This window comes from Micromys minutus (genome assembly GCF_963924665.1).
Source record: "Micromys minutus genome assembly, chromosome: 21".
NCBI classification, from domain to species: Eukaryota; Metazoa; Chordata; class Mammalia; order Rodentia; family Muridae; genus Micromys; species Micromys minutus.
Window position 1 is genome coordinate 41,221,489 of NC_137956.1, and position 20,814 is coordinate 41,242,302.

Consider the following 20,814-nt stretch of genomic DNA (forward strand, 5'->3'; position numbering starts at 1 on the left):
CTTGTCCTTGCTAAGCAGTGTAAGCAGTGCTCTGACTCTGAGCCACACCCTAACTCTGAGCCAGCCCCCCCCCCCCCCCCCGCTCTTCTCTGACATTAATTAAGTAGCTGGTTTTGGAACCAAGAGGAATGTATGCTGGTCTTCATTGTGCTCATCTGCTCATCATCTGGCAGAAAAGCACGCAGAAGAGGAATGTATGGTACTCCAGGATTGCTGTTGTTTCCCCAGGCAGTCAGTCTGGCCGACAGTGCTTGCAGCCCAGTGCAAAGCCCCAGCCCCCCTTGGCTCCATTCCTCACCAGACCCAATTCTCAGTTGATTATGCAGAGGTGTTTTAGAACACTGAGCATGTAGGTATTTCTTGCCATGATGAAGAAATGGGGAAAGACAATAGAGAAACGGAGTTAAAAGTGAAAATATAAAAGGATCCAATCAAGCAAGAAAAGGAAGTTAGTGGCAGGAAGGGATTGTAAATTTGCCAGTGTCCTCGGCAGAGCCCTCATAGAAGTCTCTCCTTGAATGTAATTCTGAGTAGGATGATGTACTATACGGTCCCTTTGAAGGTATGTAGCTGCATGGACTTGCATATGTTTATTTATGTATTTATTTTTTAAGTTTTTTTCCTGTTGTAGAATTTTAAAGATTATGAGAATGGATTTTTTTTAGATCAGCTCCATGTAACATAATGTCAGAGGAGATGGGCGTGTCCTGCATCTCTCTAGTCTTTCATGATAACCATTCGTCACACATAGCTATTAAACGCATATGGCTTAGGTATCTGGAGAACTGAAAATTTACCTTTATTTAGTTAGCCTTTATATAAGTAAGCTAATGATTACTGTATCTGACTACTTTTAAATTTTAGCCCTCCAAGAAGCCTTTCTATCCAAGCAGGAGTTGGATAGATGAAGAACCCAAGGAAAAGGGTGTTGGGGTACCATCGTGAAGATGAATCTAACTTTACTTGTGTGGGCCCTCATTCCCATAATTTTCGAGAACAAGTAAAAGTACTAGATTGTGGAGGATCCTCCCTGTGGTTGCTCATGAATTCATCTTGATCAGTGATGTGTGATCTGATGAGTTTTTACACATGTGGTTTTTATGCACATGGGCCTGAGCTCGGCCCTGTAAGGATGGGCTCTGTTGTTGTTTTGTACCTGGAGAACGAATCAACTCACAGAACAGGACTGACAGTGCTTTCTCCATTGACTGCGTCTGGACGCTGTGGACCCATTTACTGCTGGCGGAACTGATCTCTTTGGCTAGAGTAGCTTTGGCATCAAGTGAGAAACAAATGATTTTGTTAAATAATTCTACTGTTCTCAAGACCAGAGATCTCTCAATGTTTATATGCACATATGTGCATGCAGATTCTGACATGGGAAGTTAGAAGGACACCTGATTCTGCATTTCTCACCAGTTATTGAAGGAATGCCATTTTGAGCAATAAAGCTTTAATTTTGGTCAGCAAGGTTGTAAAATTGTCTCTGACAGCTCTTGGTGGCAACCACCAGATGGCGTTGTGTCCATGTGCTCTGGGTGCTGCTTCTAGGTCTTCGGAGCAGGAACAAAATGGAGCCTTTATCTGCTGCTGCCTGTGGCCTCCTCCCCACCTCTGAGGCTTGCCTAATGAGCTTGGGTCCAGCTCTGAAGTGGTGTTGGCTGCTTTCTGCTAGGAGGGCTCCTTGTCAGTGAGCACAGCCACAGGCTGCGGATCTAGGATGTCAGCTATATTCTCCTCTCTTTGTAAACCAGCATTTTAAAGAAAATGTATGAAATGCAGTAAAGGAAATCCTAATTTTCCACAGATTTGCCTACCAGGAAAACTTAATGTATTTGTGAACTGATCATTTAGTCTTTTATTCTAAGTGTAGTTAATTTGTTTTTCTTTTTCTTTTATAAATTGGGACTGGTATGTTAGCTTGAGTGAACTGTGTGTAATAAGATTTACTAGTTTTGTCTTTCATATCTTGAGTGACAGACTTTGGGTAAAACTGAAGTCTCTTTTTGAAATGATTTATGTCTAGTTTTGACAAATTCTGAGCTCTGTTGCAACCTCAGAAGTTCCCTTTAATTTTAATTTCAAATTATTTTTATTTACTAAATATGATCACTGTAGAAAATTTGTAAAAATGGAGTTTTGTGTAGCAACACCAGTCTGTTGTTAATTATTATTCTTTGGTTATTTTCGTTCCACCTTGCTTGCTTATGTTTCAGTTAATAGTCATCTTTAAAAAACTTAGATTACAGATACAAGCAATTTTGTTTTCTGATGTTTCTTTTGTTTCATATTAAGCTTGTGGAAATTTTGAAAACAAAATAAAGGAATAGAAAACTTAGATGATAAAGTCACTGGCAGCCTTCACTCAGGACACCATTTGTCATGTGTAGGATGGCCCCACTTCACAAGCTGAAGGTTTCCCAGTCTGCAGCTGCCTTCTTACCTAGTCTGTGTCCTGCAGTCATGTTTATTTTCATGTGACTTTTATGCTAAACTAATTTTCCATGGGAAGAACGATCTTTCTGAAAGGTTTTTAAAGGCGCTGTGCAGGGAGAAGTGGCGGACGCCATCAGCCTGGTAGGCGAGCAAGTGCTTCTTCTACAGAGGGCCCTGTTCTTTCCTTCATGTGCTGTTGGTTTTCAGTGTAGGCTTACAGCATGCAGTTAAGAGGCAAACCCGGGAATGCTAGCCAGTCTTCATAACACCACACACATTTCGGTCTTAGCATGGGCTTCAAGGCAGGTAGTGTGGGGCCTTTGACAAACAGTTGCCGTGTAGTATGTGATATGGTGGCTCATACCTGAGGCTCTTTGATGAGAAGTCCATGGGTATTTACCACAGAAGGTGGCATATCCATGTTTTTGGTGTTTTGACTTTATTTGTGAAATGGGATCAGGTGTGTGGAGAAGGCATAGCAGATAATGTAACTCTGCCTGACTTCCTCTGTTCTCTTAACCATTCTGTGTGCCCCTGACGTTGAAGTCCTCCATGTTGACTTTGGGCTCATGAAAGCTGTTTTGCTCTTGTTACTTAAAGCTTTGGTAGTGCTGGCAATAAAATCTGGTGTGCTGTGATAATGTTTATATGCCATAGTCATTTATCTCTTCTGTAGATATTGGCTAAGGTTGTTTAGGCTATTGTAAAATTGAATGCTTCTTTTTTTCATTCTGAGAAAACTATCTTTTTTTTTTTAAATTGAACAACTTTATTTTTAAAAACAAAGATAAATGTACAGATTTTAAGCATTTTTGCATAAAAGTATAGGAATACATTTTTGTCAGTACTTGATTTTTTTTAATGGTTTGATAGTATGCATTAAAATCTTATTAGTTACAATGAGCATAAAGTACATGTAAAACAGGATGCAACCTGTAAATAGTAAAAGTTTTCGTGGTGTATAAAGATTAAGCATAATGGTTTTTCTTTTTTTTTCTTTTCTTTTCCTTTTTTTTTTTTTTTTTTTTTTTTGGCCTTTATTTTTTTCTTGAACTTCATATAGTCTGTGAGTTGTTTCTGGGGTGTTCAGAGCTTTCTGGGGTTAGTATCCAATTATCAGTGACTGAATATTATGTCTGTTCTTTTGTGACTAGGTTACCTCACTCAGGATGATATTCTCCAGATGCATCAATTTTCTTATGAATTTCATAAAGTCATTGTTTCTGCTAGCTGAGTAGTACTCCATTGTGTAAATATACCACAATTTTTGTATCAATTCATCTTCTGAAGAACATATGGGTTCTTTCCAGCTTCAGGCTATTATAAATAGAGCTGCTATGAACATTGTGGTGCATGTGTCTTTGTTGTATGTTGGAGTTTCTCTGGGGTATATGCCCAGAAGTGGAATAACTGGGTCTTCAGGTAGTACTATGTCCAATTTTCTGAGGAATCGCCAGACTGATTTCCAGAGTGGTTGTATCAGTTTACAACCCCACCAACAGTGGAGAAGTGTTCCTCTTTCTCCGCATCCTCTCCAGCATCTGCTGTTTTCTGAATTTTTGATCTTAGCCATTCTGGTTGGTGTGAGGTGGAATCTCAGGGTTGTATTGATTTGCATTTCCCTGATGGCTAATGATTTCGAGCACTTCCTTAAATGCTTCTCAGCCATTCGATATTCCTCAATTGAGAACTTTTTGTTTAGCTCTGTACCCCATTTTTTAAATAGGGTTGTTTGATTCTCTGGTGTCTAACTTCTTGAGTTCTTTGTATACCTTGGATATTAGGCCTCTATCAGATGTGGTGTTGGTAAAGATCTTTTCCCAATCTGTTGGCTGCCCTTTTGTTTTCTTGACAGTGTCCTTAGCTTTATAGAAACTTTGTAATCTCATTAAGTCCCATTTGTCAATCTTTGACCTTAGAGCACGAGCCATTGGTGTTCTATTCAGGAAATTTTCTCCTGTGCCTATGTGTTCTAAGGTTTTCCCTACTTTCTCTTCTAATAATTTCAGTGTACATGGTTTAATGTGGAGATCTTTGATCCACTTGCACTTGAGCTTTGTACAAGGAGATAAGAAAGAGTCTATTTTCATTTTTCTGCATGCTGAGTGCCAGTTGGACCAACACCATTTGTTGAAGAGGCTGTCCTTTTTCCATTGAATGTTTACAGCTCCTTTGTCAAAAATCAAGTAACCATATATGTGAGGGCTCATTTCTGGGTCTTCTATTTTATTCCATTGATCCATGAGCCTATCTCTGTACCAGTACCATGCAGTTTTTAGCACAATTGCCTTGTAATATAGCTTGAGGTCAGGGGATAGTTATTCCCGCAGATGTTTTCTTGTTGTAGATGGATTTCACTATTCTAGGTCTTTTGTTATTCCAGATGAAATTGCACATTGCTCTTTCCAACTCTATAGAGAATTGGGTTGGAATTTTGATGGGGATTACATTGAATCTGTAGATTGCTTTTGGTAAGATGGCCATTTTTACAATGTTGATCCTTCCTATCCATGAGCATGGGAGATCTTTACATTTTCTTAGATTTTCCTCGATTTCCTTCTTTAGAGATTTGAAGTTCTTATGATACAGGTCCTTCAATTGCTTAGTTAGAGTTACACCAAGATATTTCATATTGTTTGTGACTATCGTGAAGGGTATCTTTCCCCCAATTTCCTTCTCTGAATATTTGTCCTTTGAGTAGAAGAAGGCTACTGATTTGTTTGAGTTAATTTTATATCCAGCCACTTTGCTGAACTTGTTTATCAGCTGTAGGAGTTTTCTGGTGGAATTTATGGGGTCACTTAAGTACACTATCATGTCATCTGCAAACAGTGATGTTTTTACTTCTTTCTTTCCAATTTGTATCCCTTTGATTTCCTTTTGCTGTCTAATTACTCCGGCCAGAACTTCCAGTACTATGTTGAATAGGTAGGGGGAGAGTGGGCAGCCTTGGCTAGTGCCTGATTTTAGTGGGATTGCTTTAAGTTTCCCACTGTTAAGTTTGATGTTGGCTATTGGTTTGCTGTATATTGCTTTTATTATGTTTAGGTATGGGCCTTGGATTCCTGTTTTTTCTAAGACTTTTAACATGAAGGGGTGTTGAATTTTGTCAAATGCTTTCTCAGCATCTAGTGAGATGACTATGTGATTTTTTTTCTTTGAGTTTGTTTATATGGTGGATGACGTTTTTGGATTTCCATATATTAAACCATCCCTGCATCCCAGATATGAAGCCTACTTGATCATGGAGAATGATTGTTTTGATATGTTCTTGGATTCGGTTTGCAAGGATTTTGTTGAGTATTTTTGCATCAATGTTTATAAGTGAGATTGGTCTGAAGTTCTCTTTCCTTGTAGGGTCTTTGTGTGGTTTAGGAATGAGGGTTATTGTGGCCTCAAAAAATGAGTTAGGTAGTGTTCCATCTGACTCTATTTTGTGGAATAGTTCGGAGAGTAGTGGTATTAGGTCATCAATAAATGTCTGATAGAATTCTGCACTGAACCCATCTGGGCCTGGGCTTTTTTTGGTTGGGAGGCTTTTGATGAATACTTCTATTTCTTTAGGTATTATGGGATTATTTAGATGGTTTACCTGGTCCTGGTTTAACTTTAGTATCTGGTATCTGTCTAGGAATTCATCCATTTCCTCCAGATTTTCCAGTTTTGTTGATTATAGGCTTTTGTAGTAGAATCTGATGATTTCTTGAATTTCCTCAGTTTCAGTTGTTATGTCTCCACTTTCCTTTCTGATTTTGTTAATTTGGATACTCTCTCTTTGCCCTCTAGTTAGTCTGGCTAAGGGTTTATCAATCTTGTTAATTTTCTCAAAGAACCAGCTCTTGGTTTTGTTGATTCTTTTAATGGTTCTTTTTGTTTCTATTTGGACAATTTCTGCTCTGAGTTTGATTATTTCTTGTAGTCTACTCATCTTGGGTGTATCTGCTTCCTTTTGTTCTAGAGCTTTCAACTGTGCTGTCAAGTTGCTAGTATATGCTCTCTCCAGTTTCTTTTTGGAAGCACTCAGAGCTATGAGTTTTCCTCTCAGTACTGCTTTCATTGCATCCCATAGGTTTGGGTATGTTGTGTTTTCGTTTTCATTAAATTCTAGAAAATCCTTAATTTCTTTCTTTATTTCTTCTTTGACCATGCTATCATTTAATAGAGCATTGTTCAGTTTCCATGTGTATATGGGTTTTTTGTTGTCTTTGTTGTTATTAAAGACCAGCCTTAGACCATGGTGATCTGATAGGATGCATGGGAGTATTTCAATCTTCTTATATCTATTGAGGCTTGTTTTGTGACCCATTATATGGCCAATTTTGGAGAAGGTGTCGTGAGGTGCTGAGAAGAAGGTGTATTCTTTTGTTTTAGGATGATATGTTCTGTAGATGTCTATTAATTCCATTTGGTTCATAACCTCTGCTAGTTTCACTGTGTCCTTGTTCAGTTTCTGTTTCCATGATCTGTCCATTGATGAGAGTGGGGTGTTGAGGTTTCCCACTATTATTATGTGGGGTGCAATGTATTTTTTGAGCTTTAGTAGGGTTTCTTTTATGAAAATGGGTGCTCTTGTATTTGGAGCATATATGTTAAGGATTGAGAGTTCCTCCTGACAAATTTTCCCTGTAATGAGTAAAAAGTGTTCTTCCTTATCTTTTTTGATAACTTTTGGTTGAAAATCTACTTTATTCAATATTAGAATGGCCACTCCAGCTTGCTTCTTGGGGCCATTTGCTTGGAAGGTTTTTTCCCAACCTTATACTCTGAGATAGTGTCTGTCTTTGTCTCTGAGATGAGTTTCCTGTATGCAGCAAAATGCTGGATTCTGTTTATGTATCCAGTCTGATAGCCTATATCTTTTTATTGGGGAATTGAGTCCATTTATGTTAACAGATATTAAGGAATAGTGGTTGCTGTTTCCTGCTATTTTTGCTTTTGGAGGTAGAATTGTGCCTGTGTGTCTTTCTTCTTTTGGTTTTCTTGCTTAGGTATTTTCTTGTTTTTACTAGGATGTAGTTTCCCTCCTTGTATTGGGTTTTCCATCTATAACTCGTTGTAGTGCTTTGTTTGTCGTCAGATATTGTGTAAATTTAGTTTTGTCTTTGAATATCATGGTCTCTCCATCTATGGAGATTGAGAGTTTTGCTGGGTATAGCACCTTGGGCTGACACTTATGTTCTCTTAGGGTCTGTATGATGTCTGTCCAGGATCTTCTAGCTTTCATAGTCTCTGTTGAGAAATCGGGTGTGATTCTGATTGGTCTGCCTTTATATGTTACCTGACTTTTTTCCCTTACTGCTGTTACTATTCTTTCTTTGCTTTGGGCACTTGGTGTTTTGACTATTATGTGTCGGGAGGAATTTCTTTTCTGGTCCACTCTATTTGGAGTTCTTTAGGCTTCTTTTATGCTCATGGTCATCTCATTCTTAAGCACAGGGAAGTTTTCTTCTATGATTTTGTTGAAGATATTTACTGTGCCTCTTAGTTGATATTCTTTGCCCTCTTCTATTTCTATTATCCTTAGGTTTGGTCTTCTCATTGTGTCCTGGATGTCCTGGACATTTTGGGTTAGGAGCTTTTTGGCTTTTGCATCTTCTCTGACTGTTTTGTCTATATTTTCAATGTTGTCTTCGGCCCCCGAGATTCTCTCTTTCATCTCTTGTAGTCTGATGGAGATGCTTGCATCTGTGACTCCTGATTTCTTTTTTAGGTTTTCTACCTCCAGGGTTGTCTCTTTAGTGTTTTCTTTATTGTTTCCATTTCCATTTTAAATTCCTTCTTCCATTCCTTCATCTCTTTGGTTCTGTTTTCCTCTAGTTCTTTGATTTCTTTGAGTGTTTTTCTTATTTCCTCTTTAAAAGCTTATATTTCTTTATGCTTTTCCTCCCATTCTTGTTTAAGGATCTCTATCATCATCTTGAGGTGTGATTTCAGGTCTGAGTCTTCTTTTTCTGGAGTGTTTGGCATTCTGCTGTTTGCTGTGATGGGAGAGCTGGGTTCTGGTGTTGCCAGGTTGTCTTGGTTTCCCTGGAGTAAGTTCTTTCGCTTTCCTTTTGCCATCTTGTAGTCTATGATTATATGTGGTCTTGTCAGTGATTGGTTCCCGTCTCTCCCGTGTACCTGGTCTGTGTCCCTGGATCTCTGCTGTTCCTGGTGGCAGATGGCCTGAGTGCCTGTTTTGCATGCACGGGCCCTCCGGTTGGAAACTAAATCCCTATGGCAGAGTTCCTGTTCCCTTGAACCAATGGGGGCAGGGCGCTTTCCAGGTGCTTGACCCAGACCTCTCTGCGCTCCGGCTACTTTCAGCGCAGTCTCACCAGGCTTGTGTCCCTGGATCTCCGCTGTTCCTTGAGGCCCAGAAAACTATCTTAAAAGAACTTAAATGATAAACCTTAGATAATTATGGAAGGTTTTAAATTCTAAATAGTTAAAGTTTAGCATTTAAAAAATTGGGGTCTGGGGGTGGCATATGCCTTTGACATCAGCATTCAGGAGGCAGAGACAGGCAGATTTTTGTGAGTTTGACACCAGCCTTGTCTATATAGTAAGTTACAGTCTAGCCAGGAAGACACAATGAGAGCTTGTCTCCAAAAAAAGGGACTAAAGATGTAGCTCAGTTGTAGAATGCTTATCCAATACATGATGTAAGGCCTCGAGTTCAATCCCTGAATCAGCTTCCCATCAGCTCCCTAAGGGCAAGATGTGTAAATTTTATTGAGAGTTCAAGAAAGAATGGCTGGAAAAATCCCAAATGCTTTTCAGGGTACGTTGCATATCACAATGGTTATAGTTGAAGCTTTGTACTGGACCTGGCTCCACCATTAGCCAGATGTGTGACCTTGGACTAATCGGTTATTTCTGGTACTGTCACATCCCCTGCCTCCTTGCATCAGCTAGGAGCCAACTGCATAAGAAAATAGCCATCTTCCTACACTAAAATGTTCATGCCCAGTAGCTGTTAGGGTGAGGTTAGAAAAGTTGGATTATATATAAGGTCAACCAAGTTTTATATATTAATGGATCAAGGATAAATGGCACATTTCAAACTCTAGCATGGAACTTCATTCCTTGAAATCTTTTAGATTTTGGGCAAATCACATTGAGGGAGTCTTTGGGTCTAAGCATGAACTGATCTGTCTTCTTGTAAACTTGTAGCTGGTCTTTGCTACTTTGTGGGTTCTTCTTTTTCTCATCCTTTATTCTGATTTCACTCCTATCACTAGATAGGAGAGAAAGAAGGATAGAGGGGAAAGAGAGACAGAGGTCTATGAATCTAATTTCTTTCCCTTTGTCTCTTCTCTGAGCATAACTACTAACAAACCACAGCCAATTCCCACCCTAAACAACCACCAACCCTGCCTATCGCTGCTCTAGCATTTATATTCCCTCTGAAAAGTTTCCACAATCCCACATGTCACACAATCACTAAAACTATCTGTAGCCGGAAAAACTATGCCTCTGCTGAAGCACGAGACAAACCATGGCTGCTTCAGCTAGTTCAGAATAGCCCCAAATCCCCACACCTGGGATTAAAACAAAAACACTTTCTTATAATATTTCTGTGTTTTTAAAAAGAAACAAAAATTCTAGAATTCTCAAAAATGTCACTACACTTACTCAAAGTTGTAAAAGTAAAACTTAAATTATCAGAGTCTGGCAAAATCCTTCCAAAGGCTACAAGGAGGGGATGCTACTTCCTGAAAGCCCTTCGCATTTCAGCATCTGTGGCCCCAGGCCTCCTGACTTCTGAGGACTCTGTGTGCTGCTGTGCTCCCTCTGGCTAGCTCTGCCCCCTCCCCCAACTCAAATTGGCTTAAACTGCTTTTAAAAATATCTTTTGGCTTAAATGCTAGAAACGTCATAATGGGCTTCACCATCACCTGGGCCTTCCTTCTCCAACCAGTCTGTCCTCTGGCCAGCTTTCATCTTAGACTTGGTGGAGCCAGACCCAGGTCTCTAACTGCTGACTCACCAGCATATGTGGATCTGTGTACCCGCATCTTTCTTGAAACCATTTGAACATCCTGCCCCCTGCCTCGACTTTATTTTTGATCTTACAGCTGAACCAGTCACTCTGATAAGGATGACAGTCTAGACTGACTCAGCCCTAACTCCTTCACCCTCAGCAGGGAGCATGCTGCTGCCAGAAACATGAGCAGATTCTGCAGGTCAGAACTGCAGAGATCTATTTAGAAGTTTGCCTTTATACTTTGTTCTGATCCTTGTTAAAGAAAGATGACAGACTAACATATTTAATTTCTTTTGTATTAAATGAATATTTATTTCAAAGATTTAGAAAAAGATGGGAAGCAAAAGCCAGCAAGTGCAAATCAAGTTTAGTTTATTTGGGCAATCTTCAGTTCTCCCATCTGCTCTAGCTGGGAGAAGAGAAATCATAGGAACCTTTTTTGGAGGGGTTTATTTTTATCCAGCTTTTTCAGTGATATAATTGTCAGTTCAAGTACAGAATGCCCAGTATATTAGAATTTCAGATAAACACACTTCTCAGTGTAAATGTATCCCCAGTATTATATGAGCTCTCCTAAAAAGTTGTTTGTTCATTTGAAATTTGAATTTAACCAAAAAGCAGTGGCACACACCTGTAATCAATACCAGCTGCTTAAGGGTCTGAGGCAGGAGGAGCCCTGTCTGGACTGCATAGTGCATTCAAACTCAGCCTATTCAACTCAAAATATGTTTTTAAAATAAAAGGGCCAGTTTCCATCCTCACTCCTTGCCATGGGGTCATGAAAGCAAGAGAGCGAGCCCTGCCCCCACCCTTCTGCAGGTTTTGCTCCGTGCCTGGGCAGCACAGCACCTGGGTGTGAGGGGTGCAGGTGAGCTGGTCCCAAGATCATGAGGAGATGAGTGAGATTGAGGTGCATGATGTAGAGTTCGCACACACACACACACACACACACACACACACACACACACACCCAGTAAAAAGTTAAAAAAAAATCTTAAAAACACAAACAATGGTCAGGAGATAGCTCCTTGGTAGTACCTACCTGTATGTACCTGTATGTACCTGTATGTACCCTTTGTTCTATCTCTAGCACCACAAAAGAGGAGAGTGATTGAGGAGGGGTACAGGGAAAGAAAAGAAAAAAAGGGAATAAACTAAAATAAACTTTATTTTTATTCTTTATTTTTTGCAATTTTAAAATTACAGTTCTTTATTGGTTAGAGGACATATGTATCAGTTTGCATGCCAAGGTCACAGGACAACTTGTGGGAGACATTTCTTCTACTAAGTAGGTCCTGGAGATTAAACTCAAATCATAGGTTTGGTGGCAAGTGCCTTTCCTCACTGAGCCATCTTGTCAGTTCCATCTATATAGTAAATTTATATAGGAAAGTTGGCAGCCTTCCTAGTGAGGAAGCATATTTAAATGTCTTCCTAACTTAAGACTCACCAGTATCATGACAGGGGATAGTCATCAGCTTACGTCTACACCTCAGGGATCCAAAGGAAATACTTATGTCCCATGACACAGTTAAGGACTGAAGACTGAGGCACTTCTGTCTCATCTCTAGCAGCTCTTGGGTTTTCAGCTCTTCAGTCATATTTCCCTGTAATTAGGTGTTTATGAATAGAGTATACTATCAGTGTTATGAAAAATTTAAGGCAGGCCTTTTCCTGACTCAAGTATTTGCCCTGAACCAAGCATTCTGTCTTCAAAAACATCTTAATTCTGGACTCCTTCACTGTTCTTCACTGGGCATTTTTTTAGTCTTGATCCTGGAGCTCCTGAATCAATGCCTGTTTCGATGTTCCGTCATCGTTTAGTAATTTGTCCAAAGTAAATTCCTTTATACAACTTCCACATGCTTAAAAAGTTTTGATTTATAGACTACTTTAATTATGTGTATATATAGGATTGGGTGAGAAAGAGAAGTCATAAGAAGCATTTCTTATTTTTGAAAGAAATTCCTGCTGGCCCGGTTTGTGATGCAAACCGAGACTGTGTCACCACCTTCATCAAATTCTTACTGGAAAGACAGAAGTGGCCTGAAGCGCTTCTGCTGCTCACCCGCAGAGTCAGCGGGCAGCCTCAGCTCAGAAATGGCCTCATCAAAGATGGTGACCTCTCAGATCTGGACATCTGTACTGTTATTCCCCATCTCAGTTCCTGGGACCAGAGGAAGACGCAGCTTCTGAGCCGCCTGATCGACAGAGGCGGTGAGTGTGTTCTGTGACTTGTCTGGACTGTCTCAACTCTAGAGCAGCCGTCCCTCTAAAGAAACCAGCACGTTTCCATCTCTTTCTCCCAGTGCCTCCTTGGTGTGAAAAAGTGAGGGTCAGAGTGGGTTGGCTTGAGGAGTGCCACGTTCTTGTGAATCCCAGCTAGTCCGTTCCCATTTCCCCGTATGTGGGACACACCATGTATGTGGAGGGTCTCTGGCCTTTGCTCCATCCCAATGGTCAATTCCACTTGGCTTTTGGCTGATCCTTTTTTCTGCCCTGGATACATCATGTGGACCTTTGTCCACTCTTGCAGCCTTCTTCCTAATCAGTAGACTGGGGTTTTATGATGTTTGTTTATAGAGAAATAACCAAGTAGTTCATGAGTAGAAACGTTAGATGGTCTAGTAAGAGCATTGGTTAGCTGCATGTCTGGAATGTGATAGATTGGATTTAGTTAAAAAAAAAAAAAAGAAATATCAGCCTCTTCCTACCCGTATTCCCCACATGATCACTCTTGTCCTACTAGGTGTGTGGCCTTGAGCAGGCTGTCATACCCTTACCCATTTATAACATGGGACTAACAACAGTCTATATTTCTAAGAGGTTCTTTCCACACTGAATGGGTTTGTATGTGTAGGCTTTGGAAGAGTCCCTCAGCTGTGTGGTTTTCTCCTTTGTTTGTCATCCTTCATAGAGAGTAGTAACGTACCGGCCCTTGGCTTTCCCACTGCTGCACTCAGCACAAAGCCTCTAGGGATTGGCTCCACTCACAGGGAGCTGGAGTGCCTTTTACAAGTTATTTCTTCAAGCCTCTTCCTTGTGTGTGCTGCTCTCAGAAATGACTGCTGTGACGGAATTCCTGTTTTATTCTTTGATTCAGCCAACACTCACAGATCATCTCCTGCATCAGGTGCTAGTGCAGCAGGGCTGCAGAGTTACAGGGATGGGCTGCCTCCGGGTGGAGGCTTTGGAGGCTGCAGTGCAAAGGGTGTATGGACTGAGCTCAAAAGAAGGTGAGATGGTGAGTGGAGCGGAGGTGTGTCAGGGAGGGAGAAGCAAAGATTTGGAAGTAGACTGAGGTCCTGACTCCTGACTATGCCAGGCACATGGTGTTAGGAGCATTACGATCTCACTGTTGTTCCCTGTCCTCATTCCACGGTAGGAAGTGTGGACCTGTGGTAGGACTAGAGGAAGGACAGGACCAGTGGGAGGAGCATGACAGAGAACATCATCCTAGAGGAGCAGGGTTTCCCTGAGGGCCTGGGGAACCTTACTGCTCAGAAAGGTGTGTGTGGGGGAACATCTTGGAAGTCAGTCAGATCGACATCTTGCCCTTTTCATCGATAGACAGTCTGCCTCCTTCCAGGGTCCTGATGTTCTTTTTTCTGCCTCTTTCTCCATTCTACTCCCCGTCCAGCATTGCCTGAGGGTCTCCAAGACAGCCAGGACAGCCCGCTTCTCATGTGCCTGAGACATGAGGACTTTGACTTGGCTTTTCTTCTCTTGACTAAGGGCGCAGACCCTCGTAGTGTTTCTCTCATGGAAGGTGACACTCCTTTGCATGCAGCGCTCCACATCTTTCTGGACATCAACGGTAAGCCTCTTTCTTACAGAGTCTGTTTCTGGAGGAGGAAGCTGGATATCAGAACTGATTCTTTGCTCTCTGATCTGGGGGGAAAATCTGCAAAAGACCCGTTTCCTGATGAGATCTAATGACATTGTATATCATGGTGAATGATTAGATTATAGTGAGGGGGTGTTAAGTTCTAAAGTTGGCTGTAAGTAGCTCACAAATACTTTTCATGTATTTTTATCAGTTCTCAAGAATCCTGACTTAGAGGATCTTGCTATAATATCATCAGGTAATTTTAGGAGGTTCCATTGATTGCTGGGCTAGCAATGATTTATTGACAGGGCTATATCTTGTGCATGGCCTCTGATTGCCAATACACCCTCTTGATTGTCACAACTAAACTGCCTCCACATTGCCAGATTTCCCATGGGGCAAATTACCTTGGTTGATAACATTGTCATTTAATAAGTATCACATCTGTGGAAAAGGTCAGTGTTGTAGGATTCCTCAAACTGGCCAGAGTCTGCTATCCCCTGAGAGGAATGTCTTTGTATTCACAAGATTCTGTTTCTGTCTTTCAGCTGACATTGGCTTTAACTTCCTCAGCCACCTGTTGGACTTATTTTTGTCCAATCCGACCAAATTTTACTACCTTAATCCTAATGTTCAAGACAGCAATGGGAACACATTGATGCATCTCCTCTTCCAGAAAGGCATGCTGAAACGCACGAAGAAGCTGATAGATCTGCTGGTGAAGTTTGATATCAACTTCAACCTGAAGAACAAAGCAGGCAAAGGTGTTAGGCACCGCATTAAGAAGAACGATGCTCTGCTATTGGCTTGGAACAAAGCGCTGACAGAGAGCAGGCGGAAGAACCGGCAAGACCCTACTGCCCACCTGGGGAGGCTCTCCAGGTCTTCTGCCCCGGGTCATACATCTCAGCTCAAGTCCCAGACTTCCTTCAAGTCTTTGCCATGTGATACTGCTGACAAAACCCTTTCTAAGGGAGTCACAGAGATTCTCCCTGATGTTCAAGTGACCAGGCAGGAGCCTGAAGCCACCAGAAAACGTTCTTTGAGAGACCGCCTTATACAGGACATCACAGTTCTGATCCAGCAGGTTGAAATGGATATGTCTCTCCCAGAGGAATGTCCTCAGAGAGGCTCTCCCAAGATAGCAGCTGGCACAGAAGGAAAGAAAGACAAACTCCTGAGAACTCAGAGTATGGGGAGCTCTGACTGTAGTAGAAACAACCCCATTGCCTCTGAAGCTGGGGATGGGCACGCTCAGGCAGGCCCAGGGGCTTCACAGCTTGTTCCAGTTGGTAACAGATTGGGAGTAGCCAGTGATAATCAGGAGAACTGGACCATGCAGGAGATTCAAGCCTGTCTGCAAGACTTTGATAACATGACCTGGGAGATTGAGTGTACTTCAGAAATGCTGAAGAAACTGTCCAGTAAGGTTATGACCAAAGTTATAAAGAAGAAAATAATCCTTGCCATCCAGCAGTTGGGAAATGGTGAGTGGACCCAGGGCCTCCAGAAGCGGCTGAAGCACTCAAAAGGAAACATCCAGCTCTTTGAAGCAAAGCTCGACAAAGGTGCCAGGATGCTGTGGGAGCTTGCCATTGACTTCTCTGCTCGGTGCAGTGAGAACTCTGAGAAAATGATGGGAATGGAGCGGAATACCTACTCCATGGAAAAGTCAGGGCGGGTCTATACAGAAATCATCCGCATCTGGGACATTGTCTTAGATCACTGCAAGCTTTCAGATTCCATTATGGCCATCTGCAGTGCCTACACCCGGGGCTTGTCCTGTGTCCTTCGAAAGAAGCTGAAGGGTATCAACAAAGGACAGGTATCAGCTAACATGAAAATCCAAAAGCGGATACCCCGCTGCTATGTGGAAGACACAGAGACCGAGAAGAGCATAGATCAGGTAGATCCAGAGTACTTTCCTCCAGCCAGTGCTGTGGAGACAGAGTACAACATCATGAAGTTCCACAGCTTCAGTACCAACATGGCCTTAAACATTCTCAATGATATGACAGCAACGGTGGAGTATCCATTCAGAGTGGGTGAGCTTGAGTACGCCGTGATCGACCTCAACCCTAAGCCCCTAGAGCCCATCATCCTCATTGGACGGAGCGGCACTGGGAAAACAACCTGTTGCTTGTATAGGCTTTGGAAGAAATTCCATGTTTACTGGGAGAAAGCTGAGCAGGCAGGAAGCCCATTGCTGTCCAAACAGATCTTGCCAAAGAGAAGGTTGGAAGTAGAACTAGGAAAAGAGGGTCCAGGTCGGGAGGAAGAAGAAAGTGAGGAAGAGGAGGGTTCCATCAAATTGGAAACAGTAGATAATATAGATGAGGAGCAAGAGAGTGAGGCCTGTGCAGGAGGAGCCACAGTAGAGCCAGCAGGGGACAGCCAAGGAGCAGAAGAATGTGTGCCAGACCACCCACACCAGCTGGAGCATCTACATCAGATCTTTGTGACGAAGAACCATGTCCTGTGCCAGGAGGTGCAAAGGAATTTTATTGAGCTCTCCAAGTCCACCAAGGCCACCAGTCACTATAAACCATTGGGTCCCAATGTCCACAAACTCCAGGACCTGAAGGATGAAAACTTCCCTCTGTTTGTGACATCCAAACAGCTTCTCCTCCTGCTCGATGCCTCTCTGCCAAAACCATTTTTTATGAGAAATGAAGATGGAAGCTTAAAAAGAACCATTGTAGGATGGTCCACACAGGAAGAATTTAGCATCCCCACCTGGGAAGAGGATGATGACGAGGTTGAGGCTGATGGGAACTACAGTGAGGAAGAGAAAGCTACAGAAACACAAACACGAGACAGTGATCCCCGGGTATATGTGACATTTGAGGTGTTTACCAATGAGATATGGCCCAAAATGATCAAAGGGAGAAGTTCCTACAACCCAGCACTAATTTGGAAAGAAATAAAATCGTTCCTGAAAGGTTCTTTTGAGGCTCTTAGCTGTCCCCATGGGAGACTGACTGAAGAAGCCTATAAGAAATTAGGGAGGAAACGGTCCCCCAATTTTAAGGAAGATCGGAGTGAGATTTATAGCCTCTTCTGCCTATATCAACAGATCAGGTCCCAGAAGGGGTATTTTGATGAAGAAGATGTCCTGTACAACCTGTCCTGGAGGCTGTCGAAGCTCAGGGTGCTCCCGTGGTCTATCCATGAGCTTTATGGTGATGAGATTCAGGACTTCACCCAAGCAGAGTTGGCATTGCTGATGAAATGCATCAATGACCCCAATGCCATGTTCCTTACTGGAGATACTGCCCAGAGCATCATGAAGGGTGTGGCCTTCCGTTTCAGTGACCTGCTCTCTCTGTTCCACTATGCCAGCAGAAACACAGTAGACAAGCAATGTGCTGTTCGAAAGCCCAAGAGGATCTACCAGCTGTACCAGAATTACAGATCTCACTCAGGTACCCCAGGCCTTAGGTTCACCATCTGGGGAGGGGCTGGAGCACTGGCCTTGGGCCGAGTCTGTAGCAGAAGAAAGAGCTAATGGTTTGAAATTTGCTAGTTAATATGCTTACAAGTAAGAGAACTTATGATTTTTGCCAGCACTCATCTGTAAATAGACCACTGAAGATGTAGTTTGGTAGTAATGAATCTTAAGTGACCGTGTGTTCATGGAGACACTTCAGGGGAGCAGTTAAAGTGCTTTGCAAACCTTTGCTAACTAACACTCCTTTGTAGTAGCACCAGTCATCTGGCCAGAGATCACTGTGATAGAAATTATTGATGACAAGAAGCTCTTCACGTGCTTTTGTACCTTTCAGCATGTTTACAGCAGTAGGAAGTGACAGCAGGCAGGCGGGAACTACAGCAGGTGGCACTGTGGACTTGCACAGAAGTCCTGCAGGCATTAAGTAGTAGGACCTGTGACTACAAATGTTGCAGCTCTAGTGTAGGCCTGGAAAGTCAAACATTCTTTCTTTTTTAATTTGAAATTTAAGTAAATTAAAAATATCAGTATATCACTTTGCCCTAATTATACTCCCCAAGTCTCTGTCTGTCCCTTCTCACTCTCAAATTCATGTTGTTTTACACACACACACACACACACACACACACACACACACACACACACACACACACACACACTGCTCAATCTGTTTAGAGTTTGTCAGGGGCTAGCCCCAGCAGTTGACAGGTTCCTGAGAGGAGCTAAGGAGTCTGGTGAGGAAGGAGTGAGTCAGGTGTGGTGGTCAGGGAATCTTGCAGCTCTGACTGACAGGCTATCAGGTCACTTCCTTATTTATGGAGACTTTTCAGAACAGAGACACGATTCTTCAAATAATACAGATTATAGCACCTTGTCTCTGGACATGTGCTTGATTTTTCATTACATGTCTGGGTTTATGACCAAAGCAAACATATTTATTATATGACAGTCTGCTTTTAGGCTGGTAGTCATTTGCAGTTTTAAAGTGTTCCAGACAAATAGAAAATATTTGGTCTTTTTATGAATAGCAAACACTAACACCTAACTCCCTTTACTTATATCTTTTCATCATCTATGCTACTAAGTAGGAAAAATTATTTAGTCAGTCTGTCTTATTCACTAAGTTCTAGTCCTCCAGGAGCAAAACTCTGTGTGAGGGCCTATCTTTAACTTGTAGAAAGCCCTAAGCATATTCTAAAAAGAGGCCTTGGATCTATTACCAATTCTCTTGGCCAGTCGGAGTTTGTCAACACTCTTGAGTCTGTCAACACTCTCTAAGCTCCCTCTGTTTGAATTATACTGTTTACATTTGATTAGGGGAGGATATCCCAGATCTTTGGAGTCTTAAGCCACCTTGGCCTGCAGTGTCCCTGGCTCTTTAATGGTTTTTCTCCTTCTGCAACCTCAGTTCCCTTCTGTCCTGATTACTCCATCCCACTTGCTCCTGTTCTGGCTGCTCTGCTGAACTCAGGGCCTCCTTTCCATTGGTCAGCTGTTTGTCATCTGCTCAGCTGCCTCTCTACTGTCATGGCCTCACTCTGCTGCCCTAACTGACTGACTGCTTCTTTCCTCATGCTACTAGTCCAGTCTGATGCAAGCAAAGAGAAAAGACTGCTCACTTCTGTCTTTTATTGAGCCTAATATTGTGACACTAAGGAAGGGAAGCTTCTCAGGAGGATGTCTCTCAACTACTTGAGCCAAACAGTCTGTTTATACAGCCAGAGAAGCTTCTACCAATCACAGCACACTTTGAATGCAAACGAAGGTTGTCTCTTTAGTGCCAGTCCCAGCAGCCCTTCTGCTAAGTCACTAGGGGAGTCACTCTTCCTCTGGAGTAGGTGGGTTGGTTGCAGGGACATGTAGAGTTTATTGATAGCAAAGTTTCCTAGAAACTGAAAGAGTCCTAACTGAAGTTGTGCCTCCAAGTGCTGGGGCAGTTGGCTGCCATCACTGTATAGGTTTCTTAAGGCATTCATGGAATTCAAAATGGCTGGTGCTGGTAATTCTGCTGGCTGTTTGACTGACAGTCCTTTTGCTCAAGGTGGCCAGAGCAGCAAGGGAGAGGCCAACAGCTGCTAATTAGGGAATCCAAGTGCCTCCCTCACCTCCCAACTTCTTTGCTTATTTAGAAGACATTAAAGAATTAATTACTGCTGGTTGTGGTGGTCCACACTTTTAATTCCAGCATTCTTTAGCCAGAGGCAGGCAGATCTCCAAGGCCAGCCTGATTTACTTAACGAGTTCCAGGTTAGCCAGAGCTACTTGGTTCGATCCTGTCTCAACAAGAGAAGCAAATAAAACCCCTTACAATTAACTCTACTAATGACTAGAACAGCATTTGAACAATGCTTAACACTTGCCCAGTGCCACCAGGAAAAGATGAGTCTACTTTATCATCTTAAAGTGAGTGATGTTTGGTTAATAATTCATCAGTCCTTAAAACAGCTTCTCTCTCAAAGAAACCAATTGGGAGATAATATACACTTGAACACTTTCTTACTTTTGCATTTTTCACATGTTGTATATGTGTGTTGGTACACATGTATGGGTGTGTAGATAGGTGTACATGCATGTGTGTTTGTGTGTTGAAGACCAAAACTGAAGTTGGGAGTCTCCGTTGATCCTTCTCCAACTTCTTCATTGAGGCAGCCATCCCTCATTGTTTTCTTCCTGTCACTTTATCCTTTTTTTTCTACGGTGTTGCCTGTTGTGGACGTCTCATGTGAGTAGAGATACAACATGTGTTTATTTTACTTATTTTCGTGTGGTTTATTTTACTAATCTTTAAGATTTATCAAAGATCTATCCAAATATAGTGTGTGTGTTTCCTTTTCATGACTGGCCTGTCTTATTCCTTATAATGGTGATAGCAAAAATTACCAAATTTCCTGGATGATATGTAAGTGAATTTCAGTTGTTCAGCACAGTACCTTTATGCCCCTTTCTGGGATCCCCCATTAGTGTAAACTTTTGGCCATCGATAGTTCTTAACTAACACGAAACTACAGTGGCAACAGATTTTCTTTGGAACAGCAGTTGCCAATTATGTTTATTATTCTGTATATTGGAAACTTGTAATAATTAAAGAATTAGATAATACATTTTCTCTTTACTATCTGATAAGAGTTG

General features: G+C 41.9%; 1 protein-coding gene across 1 annotated transcript in view; it reads left to right on the forward strand.

The window, feature by feature from the left end:
- Nucleotides 1–20,814, forward strand: part of TRANK1 (tetratricopeptide repeat and ankyrin repeat containing 1) — a gene marked incomplete at both ends in the record, with an annotated part of 75,628 nt that overhangs the window by 32,906 nt on the left and 21,908 nt on the right. Inside the window, 3 exons of the mRNA XM_080934526.1 lie at nt 12,368–12,622; nt 14,046–14,222; nt 14,783–17,659. Of these exons, the coding sequence (XP_080790652.1) occupies nt 12,368–12,622; nt 14,046–14,222; nt 14,783–17,659 (3,309 nt within the window). The remainder of the gene's footprint in view (nt 1–12,367; nt 12,623–14,045; nt 14,223–14,782; nt 17,660–20,814) is intronic.